Source organism: Pteronotus mesoamericanus, unplaced genomic scaffold, assembly GCF_021234165.1.
Source record: "Pteronotus mesoamericanus isolate MK-2021 breed Mesoamerican mustached bat unplaced genomic scaffold, CSHL_Meso_final contig_94, whole genome shotgun sequence".
Lineage (NCBI taxonomy): Eukaryota > Metazoa > Chordata > Mammalia > Chiroptera > Mormoopidae > Pteronotus > Pteronotus mesoamericanus.
The window spans coordinates 16,833,425-16,849,310 of record NW_026555285.1 but is presented as its reverse complement, the minus strand read 5'-3'; the positions used below and the strand labels follow the sequence as shown (position 1 = coordinate 16,849,310).

Genomic DNA, 15,886 nt, shown 5'->3' with positions numbered 1-15,886 from the left:
TTTTCAGGTAGAGGTCAGAGAACTCAGTACAATGCTTTTCTCTCTGTTATTTTATACAAAGTCACGATGATATTTAGGGACTTTTAAGAAAAATGCCAGGGTTGCAGATAACTATGGGCCAGTTTCCTCTGCTGAGAGGAGAAGGTCACACACTCCATCCCTGGCTTTGTCTGCCTGCTTGCAAATGATTTGGGGGGACTTAAGAGAAAGGCTGCGGGTGACCTAGCAAAAATCTACCATTCCTTTCATAAAAGTTTATGTTCTACTGACAGATGATTAGAGTCATATTTCTCTATAAATAGTACTTTTTATTTCCCTCTCTCCTCCTCTCTCCTTTTTTTTTTTCTTTTCAGTTTGAAAAAGAGTTTGCCGACCATCAAGAAACACAGGCTCAATTGCAGAAAAAAGAGGCAAAGATTAATGAGCTTCAAGCAGAGTTACAAGCTTTTAAATCTCAGGTAAAATACAGTCTATCCAGAGTGAACTTCAGTATTGAAAGCTTACTGGGGAATCAAAGGTCTTGTAATATCTTCATAGCATCAACATGTTTAAACTATTTTGCCACTTTTTTCAATTTGCATTTTTAGGAATGTTTAAACTTTTACTAACCGATCTGCTTCCTTATGTTTCATTTGGGTTTTGTTCATAATGTCATATTTCCTAAGTAATTAAGCATGAAGAGTAAAAATTCTTTTCATCTTAAGTTTGTCATTCATCACTGATCTTTATCCTACTACAGGAAATTATTGCTCTAGCTATTTATTTTTCAACACCTTCAGACTATGGGTACCTTGCAGTGGAAGATAACCTCTAGCTGAATGAGAACATTTTCTGATAATTTTTCAATTTCCAAAAGTAAACAGATTTAAAACATGACAAAAAAAAAAAAAAAAGGAAGAGAGAGAGCGCGCAAATCTGGATTGTGAAGCAGATAGCTCACATACACCCTCTACACATAAAACATTTTAGGGAGCAAGAAATACATCATCTACATATTTTAAATGGATGAAGATAGGGAGGTAGAATATTCATCGCTTAATTTCTTCTTGTAGATTTATATATAGGACGATGAGCAATTAGTATCATTTTACTATCTTCCCCTTATTCTAATTTATGGTTATGTTGAAATGGTCTCAGGCATACTGTTTTGTATATTGATATACTATTTCCTATATTATTGGCAATTCTTAAAAAGATACTTAGTAGATAGTTTTGATACAAAGGCTGTTTGAAGATACCCTAAGGAGAGTTTTCTGTAGTGTTCAATGAAAAAAATTAAAAGCTCCTACCTACAATTAAATTATTCTCAATTATCTCTTTTTTTCTTTAGTGCACAGAATAACAGTTTATTAAATTTCTTATGTTTCCCAGGTGGTCTTTGTCTTTCGCATTAAAAGGAACATTTGATTGTGTTTTATATTTCAGATAGAGTTATAGACAATGGTTGAAATATTTATCAAAAGTTTTTCCTGATCTGGGCTAATATAAATTTAAAGACTTTCTTTTCTTTTTAATTTCTCCCAGTTGAAGGGTTCCTTATAAATGTACTCTAGAAAGTTCTAGTTTCCAAAAAACATATTCTCCATCTTTGGATATGTTATTGCTGCCTGTGCCTTTATATAAAATGGTAATAAATTTATATTTTGAAACAGATTAAATCCTATGTTGTAAAAATTGTGGACAATTATGTCACATGTTTTTATGGCTATCAAAAGAAGGTCTGGAATTAGGGACTTAATATTGGCCACTATATTCATTTTTGAATAACAACTGACAGATTCTTTCTTCGAATTAATGTGTGTTTCTTGTGAAATCTGTGCATTTGTCTCAAGATACTTTGATGAAAGCTGTGCTGATTATGAAGGTTATGAGTAAAATATGCTCGATTATCTTTGATTTCATTTATTTAGTCACTTAACAACCAAGCATTTTTAGATGTGGGGGATATAATGGTGAGCAAGATAGTCACAGTGTCTGGCATCATGAACAACATATTTCAGGTCAACCGTATTATCAAATAAACCAGTCTAGAGCAGAAATCCAACCAGAGCCTTGCTTTAAGGTGTTAATAGTTTACTGCAAAATGTGCATTGAGTGTGGCTTTAGTATACATACATCCTTAACATTCAAAGGGCAGTGCTATCCAAGATCACAGCAACCCAGAATAACACTAATATTTTTGATAAGGCATATTCTTTAATTTGTGGTTTCAGTTTTTATGACAGTTTTTCTTTGTACTGATCTGAGATGTCAATTTCAGATTTTTATACATGATCTACTTCTCATAATTGTGCCATAAAACGGAAAATGATTAATTAACACTTATTGAATGTGTACCGTTTGCAAGGTAGTTTATATGCATGTATGTGTGTGGCTCAGGATTGAAGTTAATAACTTCAGGAAAATAATCACATCACAAAAATTCCTTATGAACCCAGAACTTCTTTATGACAATCAAAATACATTTATTAAATTCTTACAATGCCATGGAACATAAGGATAGAAAGTGTCCATATTTGTCTCTTCTTCACTCCTGATTTTACCTTGCTTCTGTGTGACATCTGATGCTGTAGAATACCCTTTTTTAGGGGACGGGGGTTAACTCTCTTCACTTTTGACTTATGACCCTGTGCTTGCCTTTTTTTCCCTCTTGTCTTTAATTCATTTACCCTACACATATTTCTTCAGTGGCTGTCATTGGCCAGTCACAACATCAGGTGCTGGGGAAAAAATAGTTGTACAAGCATAGTTACTTCCCTCATAGAGTTATAATCTATCAAAAAAATAAATGCTAATGATTCCGTAAATGGTTATGAAACACTCTTGGTAAGAGCTGTTGAGGAGAAGTAAAAGGTACTATTCGTGTGAAATGAGTGGTCAGATAAGGCTTTCCTGAGAAAGGGATGTGATAGCTAAGATTGAAAGGTACGGGTGAGGAGGATGTTCCAGGTGCAAGGAACAACATGTGCCAGGAACCTGAAACTGAAATGAGGTTGGTATATGCATAGAATGGTAGAGGCAAGTCACTTGACCTGTTCCAGATCACAACATGTCTTTGGAGGTCCTACTAAGAATTGTAGGATTTTTTTGTTTTTTGTTTTTTTTCCCTTAAGGGCAAAGGCATGTTGTGGCAATACTAGTTAAGTCCCTGGATTTTTTTTTTTTAAACTTATTTGAATGCCAGTGTTCTGCAGAATTCTGTACATAGAACTTTCCTCCTGCTCCATACTCTGTACCTAGGTGAACTCCACTTCCCATGGCTTTAACCATCACTTAGAATCTGCTGATTTTCACATCTTTAGATCCATCTACCCATTTCCCTCCTCGACGTCTCTACCTGGATGGTCACGACTCCCTCAACATGGAGAATATTTCTTCGGATAACATTTTTATGAAAAGTTGTAATTCTTAAACTGGGAGTAAACCACTGGAATTTTTAGGTTAAACCACATGAAATTACTGATATTCTATTTTTTTTATTTAAAATAATACATTATTTTTAAGGAAAGTGTATTTTTACATGTTCTGCAGAGTGTTCTTAGTCATGTCTGTTTGTTTGTTTTTTTTATTTATCTCTAGTTTGGTGCCTTGCCAGCTGATATATATACCTCTTTGCCGCTGTCAAAAGAAAATGAAACTGGGCACCCAGCACCTCCTCCGCCTGTGGCACCCCCTGCTCCGCCCCCTCCGCCTCCTCCGCCCCCTCCACCCCCTCCACTACCAGGAATGCCGTTGCCACTCGGTGGTCCTGTGCCTCCACCACCTCCCCTGGGACTTCTGGGTGGTGGAAACTCCCTTCCACCTACCCTGCCATTTGGGTTAAAACCAAAGAAAGAATTTAAACCTGAACTCAGTATGAGAAGATTTAACTGGCTAAAGGTAAAAATATTAAAATAATAATTAAATAAATTAAATAAATAAATAAGTGGAAGAAAACATATTGTTACCTAAATCAAGATTTAATTTTGTTTTAACATGTATAATTTCCAATGAGAACCCTATTCAAAGTGATTTTAAATAAACAGCCTTTTTTAAAAAAAAAAAATCTTGTACATGTTGAAACAAAGCCTTTTGCTCTCGACTAAGGCTTTCTAGTTTATATATTTGGTGGGAGTCAATGTTAGTTGGTTACATAACCTTGGGAAATGCTGTGTAATGTATCTTGGGCTTGAAGAGTTATAGTGCACACGAGCATTGTTAAAGACTATGAGAAATATAATTGAGGAGAAACAAACTTCATTTCATTCAGCTTCAATCCTCAACTTTTTCCCTAATAAAAGTTTAACTTCCTGCAGAAATTGTGTTTGGTTGAACACAGTTTGGAGAAAAATCATACAGGGATTACTTCACAAACATTGGCTGGCGGCTTTGGGCCACAGGGTCAGAAAGTAATGGTTGCTCTGGGACAGATGAAAACACCCATCTATTTATGAATCACTCTTCTCTCTGATTGCAGATCAGACCTCAAGAAATGACTGAAAACTGTTTCTGGATAAAAGCAAATGAAAACAAGTATGAAAATGTGGATTTGCTTTGTAAACTTGAGAATACATTTTGTTGCCAACAAAAAGGTAAGTTTAATATCTTGGTTCTTTTTGTATTTTAATATTTTAACATGGCCACTTTTTATGTATTAACTACCAAAAAGCATTATTTTAAGAGTCCTAGGTATATTTTTACTTTATTAATGGATAAATACATGATTTATTAAAAAGAAATCTTTATGAAGAAAATTTTGTTAGAATATCAAATAAGCAATTTTTAAAACGCAGATGATTGAGACAAAACTTAAATTTCTATATAGTACATTTTTTGAAGGTGTTCTAAGTTAGATTTTCATAAAGGAACATAATTTTAGAGAGAATTTTGTCATGAAAATTTTTTTTTGTCAATGAGGAATAGTATAAACAAAAGCAAAATGTGAGCCTTCCTCTAGTCAGATTTTAATATTTAGTATTACAAGGACTGTCACACAGTTTAATTAGTATGAATCATATGAGATAGAAATAGCAGTTTTAAAGAGTATTTTAAAAGTTTGTGTGAAACAAAAGTAAATGGGTAAGTTATAAGATCTTTTCATTAAAAGTAATGGAATTTATTTTTAAAATTGTTTTGTAATTTTGATTTTTTATAAAACAATTATATTTAGATATCACTCTTGTCTGTAAATTGTATTTTATTTCATCAATTTCCTAGGTCAGCATCACTTGTTTTAAGGCTGATACCCATTTATACTTTTTTAAAAAATTGTTTATTCTATTACAGTTGTCCCAATTTCTCTTTGTTTCCTTTTACCCCCCTCCACTCAGCCCACCCCTCTTGCCCACAGTCAGTCCCTTCCCCATTGTCAGTGTCCATGAGTCATTCATACATGTTCTTGGACAACTTTAATTTTTAACTATTATAGATCATGATTGGTTTTAGATCAGTGATTACCTTTAATTTTCAAGAAGGGACCCACAGACTTATATTCTTTATATCCCTGGGCTCATGGAGCATGGAGAGAGAGCTGGAGGGGCGTGATTGTACTGAATGGAGATGGGAAGTCTTGATTTCTTAAAATGCCTACTGTGTGCGAGGCACCACACTAGATGCTTTATGTATTTGTTTTAACTTGATTGTCACAGCAGCTCAGGGATGTTCATTGATACCAAAAAAATAAAAAATCATTTATGTTTCTTTGAAATGCTTTTTAAAATATAAATGTAAATTAGACACTCTTTCTAAAAAATAATTGTAAGTTAGGTACACTAAAAGGTAATTGTAAATTAAGGTGGTTTTCTAGAATGTGTGCTAAATCCAAAGTCTTTAGCAGGTATTTATGAGCATTATTGGTTTTGACCAAAATAGTAAAAATGATATATTTTGATCTTTGAAAATGGGGAATTTTCTCTGCAAACTTACCCTAGGAAATCTTGTGAAGTAAGCAGGTCTTAATTGTACCTTTTGATTATGGAGAATCAGGATTTTCTTTGAATAAAATTAGTGTACTCTTTAGGCAATCAAGGCAAATATATGGCAGTTAAAATGTATTTGCATGTAAAAGACTTCAGAATTTCAGATTTCATAATCTGGAATTGATTACTTTTCCCTTTGCTTTCCTAGTAGGTGCAAATGGAGGTACCCAAAAGCTGTTTAAGTAATACTGCCATCCAGCTACTCTCCTTTTTTTTCCCATCTTTATCTGATTACTTTCTTAATTAATGAGGCTCAAAAGGGAAACTTGTTAGCATGTCTTTAATTTAGCTGCAGTGTTAGCCCTAAATGAAATAATTGAACCTTTAAAAAATTCTTAAGTCATCTAACTTTAGCCTTGAGATTCAAGGTTGGAAAAAAACCACTGTATTTGCTCAGTCTAACACCAGTTGTAGAGGTTAAGGTGAGGAAATGATGAGCATTTTCTGAATATTATGTACTTGCATCCCTCTTGGTCTCCGTACATGCTGTCCCCTCTGCCCTGAATCTCTCTCTCTTTTGACTTGGAGACTGGCAGAAGCCTATGACTTCTATTTTCTCACTTTAAATGGTACCTTCTTTTTTCTGTGACTGTGGATGGTATCTCCATGGTGAATAGAAAAGATAGGGAAGCCCAGGATTGTAGCCCTGGGCAATCCCAACACTTCACAGTGCCAACAGGAGATGGGCTGTAAATGTGACTTTTTTTTTTGGTCTGAGTTTTAAAGAATAATTCCTAGTAAGCATTAGTTGAGGACCCTCAATTGAGAGTGCTTTATTTAGGCATGACTAATAGTCCTGCCTTATTGGAAAAGGCCATTTATTGCTGCTGTCAGAAAGTCAGGATTCTGTATAGGTATTTTCTATTTTCTAGCAAAGATGAGAAAGGAAGGCATGAGAACGCTGTCTGGGAAGCTGAGACAGGACCAGGGGCTGGTGGAGTGGACAGGTGGCTCTTTCGGGCCTCTGTTCAGGGGGTGGATGCTGAAGCACTAGGTCCAAATGTTAACATTTACCAGCCCCTTATGTCTCCAAAGGTTACTTTCTTTGAGTCAATTGTGTAATTTCTGCAGAATTCAAAATTAAAGCTAGTCACTTATTTATTGTTCAGTGCAAAGTAGAAATATAGTTGCTCTCCACTCCATAGCACAAAGGGAAAAGTAGAGGCCTTCTCTGCTGGTTGATTTTCATCACTGGTTTGCCTCACAACTTGGCAGGGAGGCTCAAAGGATTCAGATGGCCAGTGTTTTGTGGGTTTTTAGAGAAATTGGTTTCTCTGAGGGTTTTTGTTTGTTTGTTGTTTTTGTTTTGTTTTTTTTTAGTAATTCTTTTGACCAAGAATCGGGGCATTTTTGACAACATGGAAGAACCTCAAAGGTATTATGCTAAATGAAATAATATGTGCTCTCTTGTATGTGGAATCTTAAAAAAAAAAAAAAAGAAAGAAAATCTCATGCATACAGACTGGCGGTTTGCCAGAGGGGGACAGTGGGGGTGGGGTGGTGTTTGAGAAACAGGTGAAGGGGATATAAATTAATTTTTTTAAAAAGAGGAACGAAGGCGATTTCTCTGATTACAGAGGTAGATGTTCCTTCCCAGGCATTTAAAATGGTAGATGCCAACCCGTTGTGCATGCTAAGCATTTGAAATAGGGGCGAAGAAAGCGGAGCTGATTCCAGTCATTTAAATAGAACCTTAAAATTTTCTGTTACACATTTTTTATTTTTTGTTACAAGGTACTTTTTTCTTACAGAAGGCAGTATTTCAAGTTTCTGGGACTTTTAGGTTTCAGAGTTCTTGTACCCGGAGAGTTAGTAAAGGAAGAAGGACTTACACCGCCTCTAGACCCCCTGTGGTATACTGGTCCATGAGCTGGGTCGTCCTCTTGTTACCTTGTTTAATCTGTATCACTTCTCTCCTGAGGTTTTCTCTTGCAAAATGGGTCTCACTCTCCCGAATCCCACCCTGCCCCAGCCTCTCTTAGATATTGCACGATGTTCTTGGTGAGAGCTTGCACATTCCTCTTTATTCATGTTGCTCTTCATTACATCTCTTTGCCTTTTTTTTTTCAGTTTGATTTTACTTATTTTGTTTTTGAAGCTTATCTCCCTGTGACATCTGTAAGATTGCTTCAGCTGGAAAGTGCCAGTGTCATATCTGAAGGAATACAGGAACCTTTCTCTAAGTTTAAGATTGGTGAAGGACAATGTTAGTAACATTGAATCTTTTGATTCCAAGTTTTATGTTGCACACAACCAATTCTATGAAAAGGTTTTAGTGCCAAAGAACCCCACATTCATGGGAAAAATGGTCGAAGTGAACATCTATGAACCAGGAAAGCGTTTTATGAAAGGACAGCGAGTATCAGATGCCAAAGGATACACCCATCCATCAGCAAACCATTAGCCAAAGGAGAAGTTTCAGGTTTAACAGAGGTTTCCCTGGATTTCCTGGGATGACGACCCCGCCTATTCACTTTAGTAAACAAATCTGGAAAAGCCAAAACATCTAAAGCAAAATATGGTATTTAAAATTTATTTTCCTTAGTAACTGCATTTTCCTCATTGAGAGAAAAATAAGAAAAACAAAAAAAACTTTTCCTGTGAAATCAACATTTGTTCCTAACTCACTTGAAGCTTTTAAATGCCTTCTTTTTCTATTTAAGTATCTCATTTTGGTTTCATTGTGTCTCTCAGTTCTAAGTTTTTGAGATATGTCTTAGCTTTCCATATATTAAATCCTTCTGAAAATAACCTGTGAACATTTTTCTTTTTCTGTTTCTTTTTCTCATTTTTCCTCTCAGTCCATCCCACTTTTTCTCTTTCCTGTATTTGTCTATCCATATTGAAGTCAACAGATATTTATTGGGTATACGTTGTATGTCAGGCCTCGTATTGTTTAAAACTGGGGACACGAATGAGAAAGGCAGGCATGTTTCCTGTTTTCATGTTGCTTTTAGAGTCTCAATGAGACTCAGTCAAGTTCAAGAATGAGGAGTGGAGCAATAAATGCTGATTTTGAATTTAGAAAAGAATGATGTATTTTATGGTCTTTGGCTTCTGTTAAGAATTAACAAGGTTAGAAAAGAACATTATAATATCTCTTTGATATTTAATCACAATATTTGTATATTGAACATTTGGTATCATCAGAATGATGCTAATGACCTGTGTATTTTTTACCAGATTGGAAGCATCTGTTGGTTAATTTTTACAGGCTGTTGGAAAATAGATTAAAGTATACTAACAGGTTATTGGTGTTGGATTTATCAACTAAAATTAATATTAATTACTTTCATTATTCACAAACTGTTAACTTAATAGGGATTAAAGGGCTTTCTGAAAGTATATGAATTGTCTAATTCAGTTAGACCGATTTATTATGAAAATGTGATTCCACAATTGTTAGCTTCCTGAAGTAATCACATTTTATAACAGGTGCATCGTATTTGCCAGATAGGGCCAATAAAGTGGTTTATAAATATTTCTCAACTGAACAGTTTGGCATATGGAAACAGTTAATGGATTACACAGTTAAAAACAAATCAAGCTGCGATTTCTGACATCATAGTTCAGTGGACAAAATACTGGGGTAGAGAGTAATTACACTGTGGATTATCCCAGGGACTTGGCTGTGTTCAGGATGTTGCTTTGTATTAGAAACACAGTTTATTCTTCTATGTGAACAGAAGTGTATAAAAAATACTTAACTACCTCACAAGCCTATATTTAGATGAACAGTATAATTTCTAACAGGGAAATATTTCTTGGGAATGCATTTGAATAAAGACATGATGCCAAAATTAATGTAACATATCTTAAACTTCTTCAAGATTTCTTTAAAAAACATTTGACAAACACCAATTTGGAAAGATTGGGGAAGAAGTCAGTGGAGAATTAAATATTTCTCTAGGGGATGTATCATTTGTTTCTTGTCTGTGGCTGAATTTATCATTTGGTTCTGTGTCTGAATTTCAAAAAAATTAGAGACTTAAGGAAATTAGGAGACAGGTCAGGAATGTCTTGTTTCACCATTAGAAAATATCTCATTGTTACCAATTATATTGAATTCCATGTTGGGTTCCTGGAGGAATAGCAAATGACTCTGGAAGCTTTTAGAGAAATAGAACCTAAGAGAAAGGCTGTAGAGAGTTTACTTAGCTTGGAGCCACAGGCAACTTTCAAATCCACCAAATGTTTCAGTTGTGGGCTTAGTTACACTGCATATCTTTGGCATTTTGAAGGTCCCTGTAAATAGGCATATTTCTTAAATATTGTACAGAAGCTATACATAGAAAGGGAGGAGGATTGGACTTGTATTGGGAGGAATGTGCCCATTACAGAGTTTTTCCCCCCCACTCCTTTTTTTTTTTCTCCTTTCATTTTCTTCTTCCATCAGAGAGAGGAATTTTATTAGGTAGGGCCCTAGATTCAACTCGAGCCACTTGACTAGTGTTGGGGGGATGCTGTATCCCTTCCACATTACAAGTTGACCTTGGTATTTTAATTCTGCTGACAGTTTCAGTGGTCTACCTGTACTTATGGTCCCTTAAAAAAATTGTAAATTCATTAATTTCATTGTTATCACACACCTTTTTCTCCCAGGATTTCTCTTCCATTTCCTGGATCTTCTCTCTTATGCCCTAATTACCCTGTGCTTCCCCGTTGCCCTGTGGTTGCTCAAAGCATACTTCTTTAGTCTTTGTCTTGTCTGCATTATGTTCTGTCACTCAAAACTCCCACTCATTATTAGCGCACAGTATTATTCATCTGAAGGTGTACCGTGTTCTGCCGTGTATTATGTGCACTTTTTTGCCCAAATTTTTTAGGGAAAAATAAGGATGCGCATTATACATGTATAGTTCTAAATCTGTATCTATAGAAATGTTTTTAATTCTTTTTATTTGTGTTTACGCATTAAAAGAGTAACTCTAGAAAGCAATAATGATATCCCACATATAGAAAATAATACCCTGGAATATGATAATTGGTCTTATTTCTAAATATAAAAAAATAAAAAAATAAAAAATTGAATTAAAAAATTAAAATGAAAGATTTTTGTTTTCCCCTGACAGGGCCAAAAATGTAGGTGCACATTATACATGGGAGCTTATTATACATGGTAAAATATGGTAAATGAGGCCCATCCTTTTGAATGCACAATTTTAATCTTAAAACGGTATTTGTAAATCTGGCTCTTTGGTTTTCCTCTCGTCTCCCTCTCCTCTACTCCTCCCTGCCGCCTACGCCCACCTTCCCACACAATACCAGCCAGGCTTGGAAGAGATGGGCCCACATGGAAGAGATGAGGTTATATTGTAACCTCAGGCCACCCTTGGAGCACAGGGGGAGAGCGGGTCGTCCTCGGAGAAGCTTTAGGAGATGAGGGGGCTTCGTGCCGGATGATGTGCTTTGGGAATTTGATATTAAATGGTGTAGTAAAATTTTTTGTAATAGAAAAAACTTTCTGTATAAAAATAACTTTATTATATATTTTATAACCTTGAATTTCCTGAATTAGATTTTGTTGTCATTATATATTCACATGTTTAGGTAAGCTGAGTATTTCCTTTTCCTTTAAGATGAAATCATTTGGATAGATGATCTTATACCTTGTAAGATACTCTGTGCATTTAGCACAAGTTTTCACATGTATTTCATGGTATGTGAGAAGAATGCCAGGTTAGAGACCTTTGGTTATCACAGCTCTAACTTGTCTAAGCACATGTTTTTGTTTTGAAAGAATGGCTTTTTTGATCCAGAGACACTGTAGTCCAAGAGTCTAGGAGTTCTTAACCTGGGATGTTGGATAAGGAAAAAAGAAAAACAAACCAAACACAACATTGTCACTTTCACTAATCTCCGATTGAAATTTAACATTTTCTTCAATTATAAATCTGTGCAACAAATACAGTACCTATTTTTCTACCTGTAAAGTTCATATATCATTCATATGACATTAGAATCAGTTCAGATGTATCCAAATATCACTGTGTATATGTCCAAATATCATTGAAACTCATCACTACTTCAAAATTAGAGTACTTACTAGACCTGCAGCTAGATCTTGCTATTTAATACATTTATAAAGAAGCATATTTTGTCTCCCTCCAGGAAGCGGATGCTGAGATGCCAGAGTGCAAGAGGTATTTTTAGGGGGTAGAGGGTGGGTAATACATGTGAAAGGTAGAAGTAGGGGAAAGCAAATCTGGACAGGAAGAACCGTAGGCCATGGTGAATCCTCAGCGCCCCCAGCTCGGAGGGAGCTCTGGCACACAGCCAGGCTGCAGTACTCCTGCCGTGCTCGGGCACTGGCTGGAGGATGCCCGGGGACACTGTGGCCTTGGCTTGAAAGCTAAGGAGGATCCTGAGGGTGCTGATAACTTGCAGTTTGTGAGCTAAAAGCACTCCATGCAACTGAGTGGAAAGCTCACTTTGGAAGTGAGATTTGAAAAGTGCATTTTCTTGGCTGCCATGTATATACGTTGTTAGTTCAGAAACTAGTGTCCAATGCATTTTGATATCTGCATTGGAGTATCATTTGCTTCCTTTGAAATCCAATGTAGTTTTTTAAATCCTCATCTGAGGACATTTTTTCGTTGCTTTTTTAAAGAGAGAGGAAAGGGGGGGAGAGAGCGAGAGAGAGAGAGAAACAGTGATGTGAGAGAGTAACACTGATTGATTGATTGCTTTCTGATATGTGCCCTGACCAGCAGCATTTCCATCTATGGGATGATGCACCAACCAACTGAACCACATTGGCCAGGAAATCACTATATAGTTTTGCACTTATTTATTGGTTTTTTGATGCTGTCTTTTTTTTATTGTTTATTCTATGACAGTTGTCCCACTTTGTTTTTTCCCTTTTGCCTCCCTCCACCCAGCCCACCCCTCTAGCCCACAGTCAGTCTCCTCTCTGTTCTATACATTCCCTCACAAAAGGTAGGAGTTTCTTCTGTCTTTCTGCTGTGTAGTATTCCATTGTGTAAATGTACCACAGTTTCTTAATCCACTCAACTACTGATGGGCGCTTAGGTTGCTTCCAGCACTTGGCTATTGTAAATAGTGCTGCTGTGAACATAGGGGTGCGTAGGTTCTTTTGAATTGGTGTTTCAGGGTTCTTAGGGTATAATCCCAGCAGTGGAATCACTGGCTTATAAGACAGTTCCATTTTTAATTTTTTTAAAAGATTTACTTATTTTTAGAGACGGAGAAGGGAGGGAGAAAAGAGGGAGAGAAACACAAATGTGTGGTTGCCTGTCATGTACTCCCTATTGCAGACCTGGCCTGCAACCCAGGCGTGTGCCCTGACTGGGAATTGAACCAGGGACCTTTGGATTTACAGGCCAGTGCTCAACCCACTGAGCCACACCAGCCAGGGAAATTTTTATGAGGATATTCCTTATTGTTTTCCACAGTGGCTACACAAGTCTGCATTCTCACTCACGGTGCACTAGGATTCCCTGTTCTCTACATCCTTGCCAGCACTTGTTTGTTGATTTGTTAATGATGGCCATTCTGACAGGTGTGAGGTGATATCTCATTGTGGTTTTAATTTGCATTTCTCTGATGGCTAGTGATGTTGAGTATTTTTTCATATGTCTATGGGCCACCTGTATGTCCTCCTTGGAGAAGTCTCCATTCAGGTCCTTTGCCCATTTTTTAATTGTGTTGTCTTAACTGGAGTTGAGTTGTATGTGTTGTTTATATATTTTGGAGATTAAATCATTGCCCAGTGTATCATTGGCAAATATGTTCTCCTGTACAGTTGGTTCCCTTTTCATTTTGATGATGGTTTCTTTAACCGTGTAGAAACGTTTTAATTTGATGTAATCCCATTTGTTTATTTTTTCCTTTAATTCCCTTGCCCTAGGAGATATATCAGCAAAAATATTGCTATGTGGGATGTCTGAAGTTTTGCTGCCCATGTTTTCCACTAGGATATTTATGGTATCACAACTTATATTTAAGTCATTTATCTATTTTTAGTTTTTTCTGGTGTATGGTATAAGTTGGTGGTCTAGTTTCACTTTTTTTTTCCCCCCCAGTCCAGTTCTCCCAACACCATTCATTGAAGATACTGTTTTTACTCCATTGTATGCTTGTGCCCCTTTGTCAAATATTAAGTGACCATAGAGAGAGGGCTTCATTTCTGGGTTCTCCATTCTCTTCCATTGATCTGTGTGTCTGTTTTTATGCCATTACCACACTGTCCTGATTACAGTGACCTTGTAATATAGTTTAATATCAGATATTTTGATCTCTCCAACTTTGTTGTTCTCTCTCAGGATTGCTGAGGATATTTGGGGTCTTTTTTGGTTCCATATAAATTTTTGGAGTATACAGATCTAAAACAAACATTTTTGCATTTAAAAATTATTCTGCGAAGGGGTCCAATTCTCTGACTGCCAATAGGGTCCATGGCAATAAAGGTTATGAACCCTGCTGTAGCCTTTCTGATTTGTAGGTGTGAGGTGGAGGTGGAGGCCTGGGTCCTATCTCCACGGCTGCCTATTCATGTACAGGGATGGGCAAAAGTAGGTGTACAGTTGTTTGTATGGAAAAAGACATGCAGCTATGGTTATTACAATAGCTTTATTAACTTTGGGTTTTGCGTACTCACAACTGTAAACCTACTTTTGCCCACCCCATATATATGGTGGTGGTGGTTTTTTTTAAATTCCCAGGGCCAATCCAGTATCTGTAATGAGATATTTCATCCATTTTTTAATCTACTTTAACAACCTATTGTTATGCATTTGTTACTCAAAGCATATATCAAAACTGAAAGAATGTGAAAATTTTAATTAGACAATAATAAAACAGTATTAATAATTTCTCGTTTTTAGCAGTTATGTTTACGTCACTTATATAATTTTATTTGCTCCCAAACCAATCCTGTGAAAGAACCATGGTAAATACTGGGTCCATTTTATATTTAAGAAAAAGTTCCACGTTTCAAGTGAAGTTCAGCTAAAAGGAGCCACCACTTTGAACAGAATACAGATGTGAGTCTAAAGCTATTGCTCCTTCTGTTATGCCACACTGCTTCCCTGATTTAAAAAAAAAACAAAACAAAACAAAAAAATCTATTACATTTCATTTGAAGTTCTCTTCTTCGATTTAAAATAATTTTCCTTTCATCTCCTGCCACCTTACCACTCCCCTATAGCAGTTCACCTCATCCCACAATTTATATTATAGGCTTTAAAAACTTGCCATTTTTTTTTGTTGAGTCCTCTTTCATCATTTGGTACCTCTATTCACTTCTGTAAGTATTTGAGCTGTAAGCACTAACACCATGCTGTGGAGTGTGCAGGAGAAGTAAGGGACTGTGGCGGCCATGCTGCCAAGTGAGTGACCCTGGCTTTTACAGCTGTGGTTTTTTCCTCCATAAAACAGGGAGATAACACCCATTTCACAAGGTTTTTGTGAGGATTATAGAATGAATATTTTAAAGCCTCTTTTGCAGTGCACAGCTCATTGTAGTTGCTTGGGAAATACTAGCCGAGCTTAACTTTAGAGAATGCAGGCTTGGAAAGTTTGGTGTATCATCTCTGAATCTTCCACAGTTGTTAGCAGTTCAATGATCTCCCTCCTACTCGGGCCCCACCTCCAAATGAAGCTTCTTAACCATGAAACTGCAGTGTTAACTGACCTATTAGTAGTCACATCTGATATAACACTGGTCTGCACCATTGACTTCAGAAAATAATAGAAGATTATTCTGTATACCTTTTTTCTTTCATATTTGTGTATGTCTGAACTGGCAAATAATTTAAGTTCCAGTAGAGAGGGATCTATTGAATCAGGAATAAATATAAAGACTTGTTTGGGGTTTTATTGCCTCCTTTAAAAATTTTTTTACATGGTTTTTTTTCTTTCAGTTTATGAGTTTTAATAGAGCTGCCTCCCAATGACTTTGTAACTTT

General features: G+C 36.2%; 1 protein-coding gene across 3 annotated transcripts in view; it reads left to right on the top strand.

Annotated features, from left to right (window-relative positions):
• Window positions 1-15,886, top strand: part of DIAPH3 (diaphanous related formin 3) — a 459,782-nt gene that overhangs the window by 168,165 nt on the left and 275,731 nt on the right. For all 3 annotated transcript variants that reach the window (XM_054586406.1, XM_054586404.1, XM_054586403.1), the window contains 3 exons: window positions 354-458; window positions 3,580-3,879; window positions 4,457-4,571. In XM_054586406.1, coding sequence (XP_054442381.1) covers window positions 354-458; window positions 3,580-3,879; window positions 4,457-4,571 — 520 coding nt within the window. The remainder of the gene's footprint in view (window positions 1-353; window positions 459-3,579; window positions 3,880-4,456; window positions 4,572-15,886) is intronic.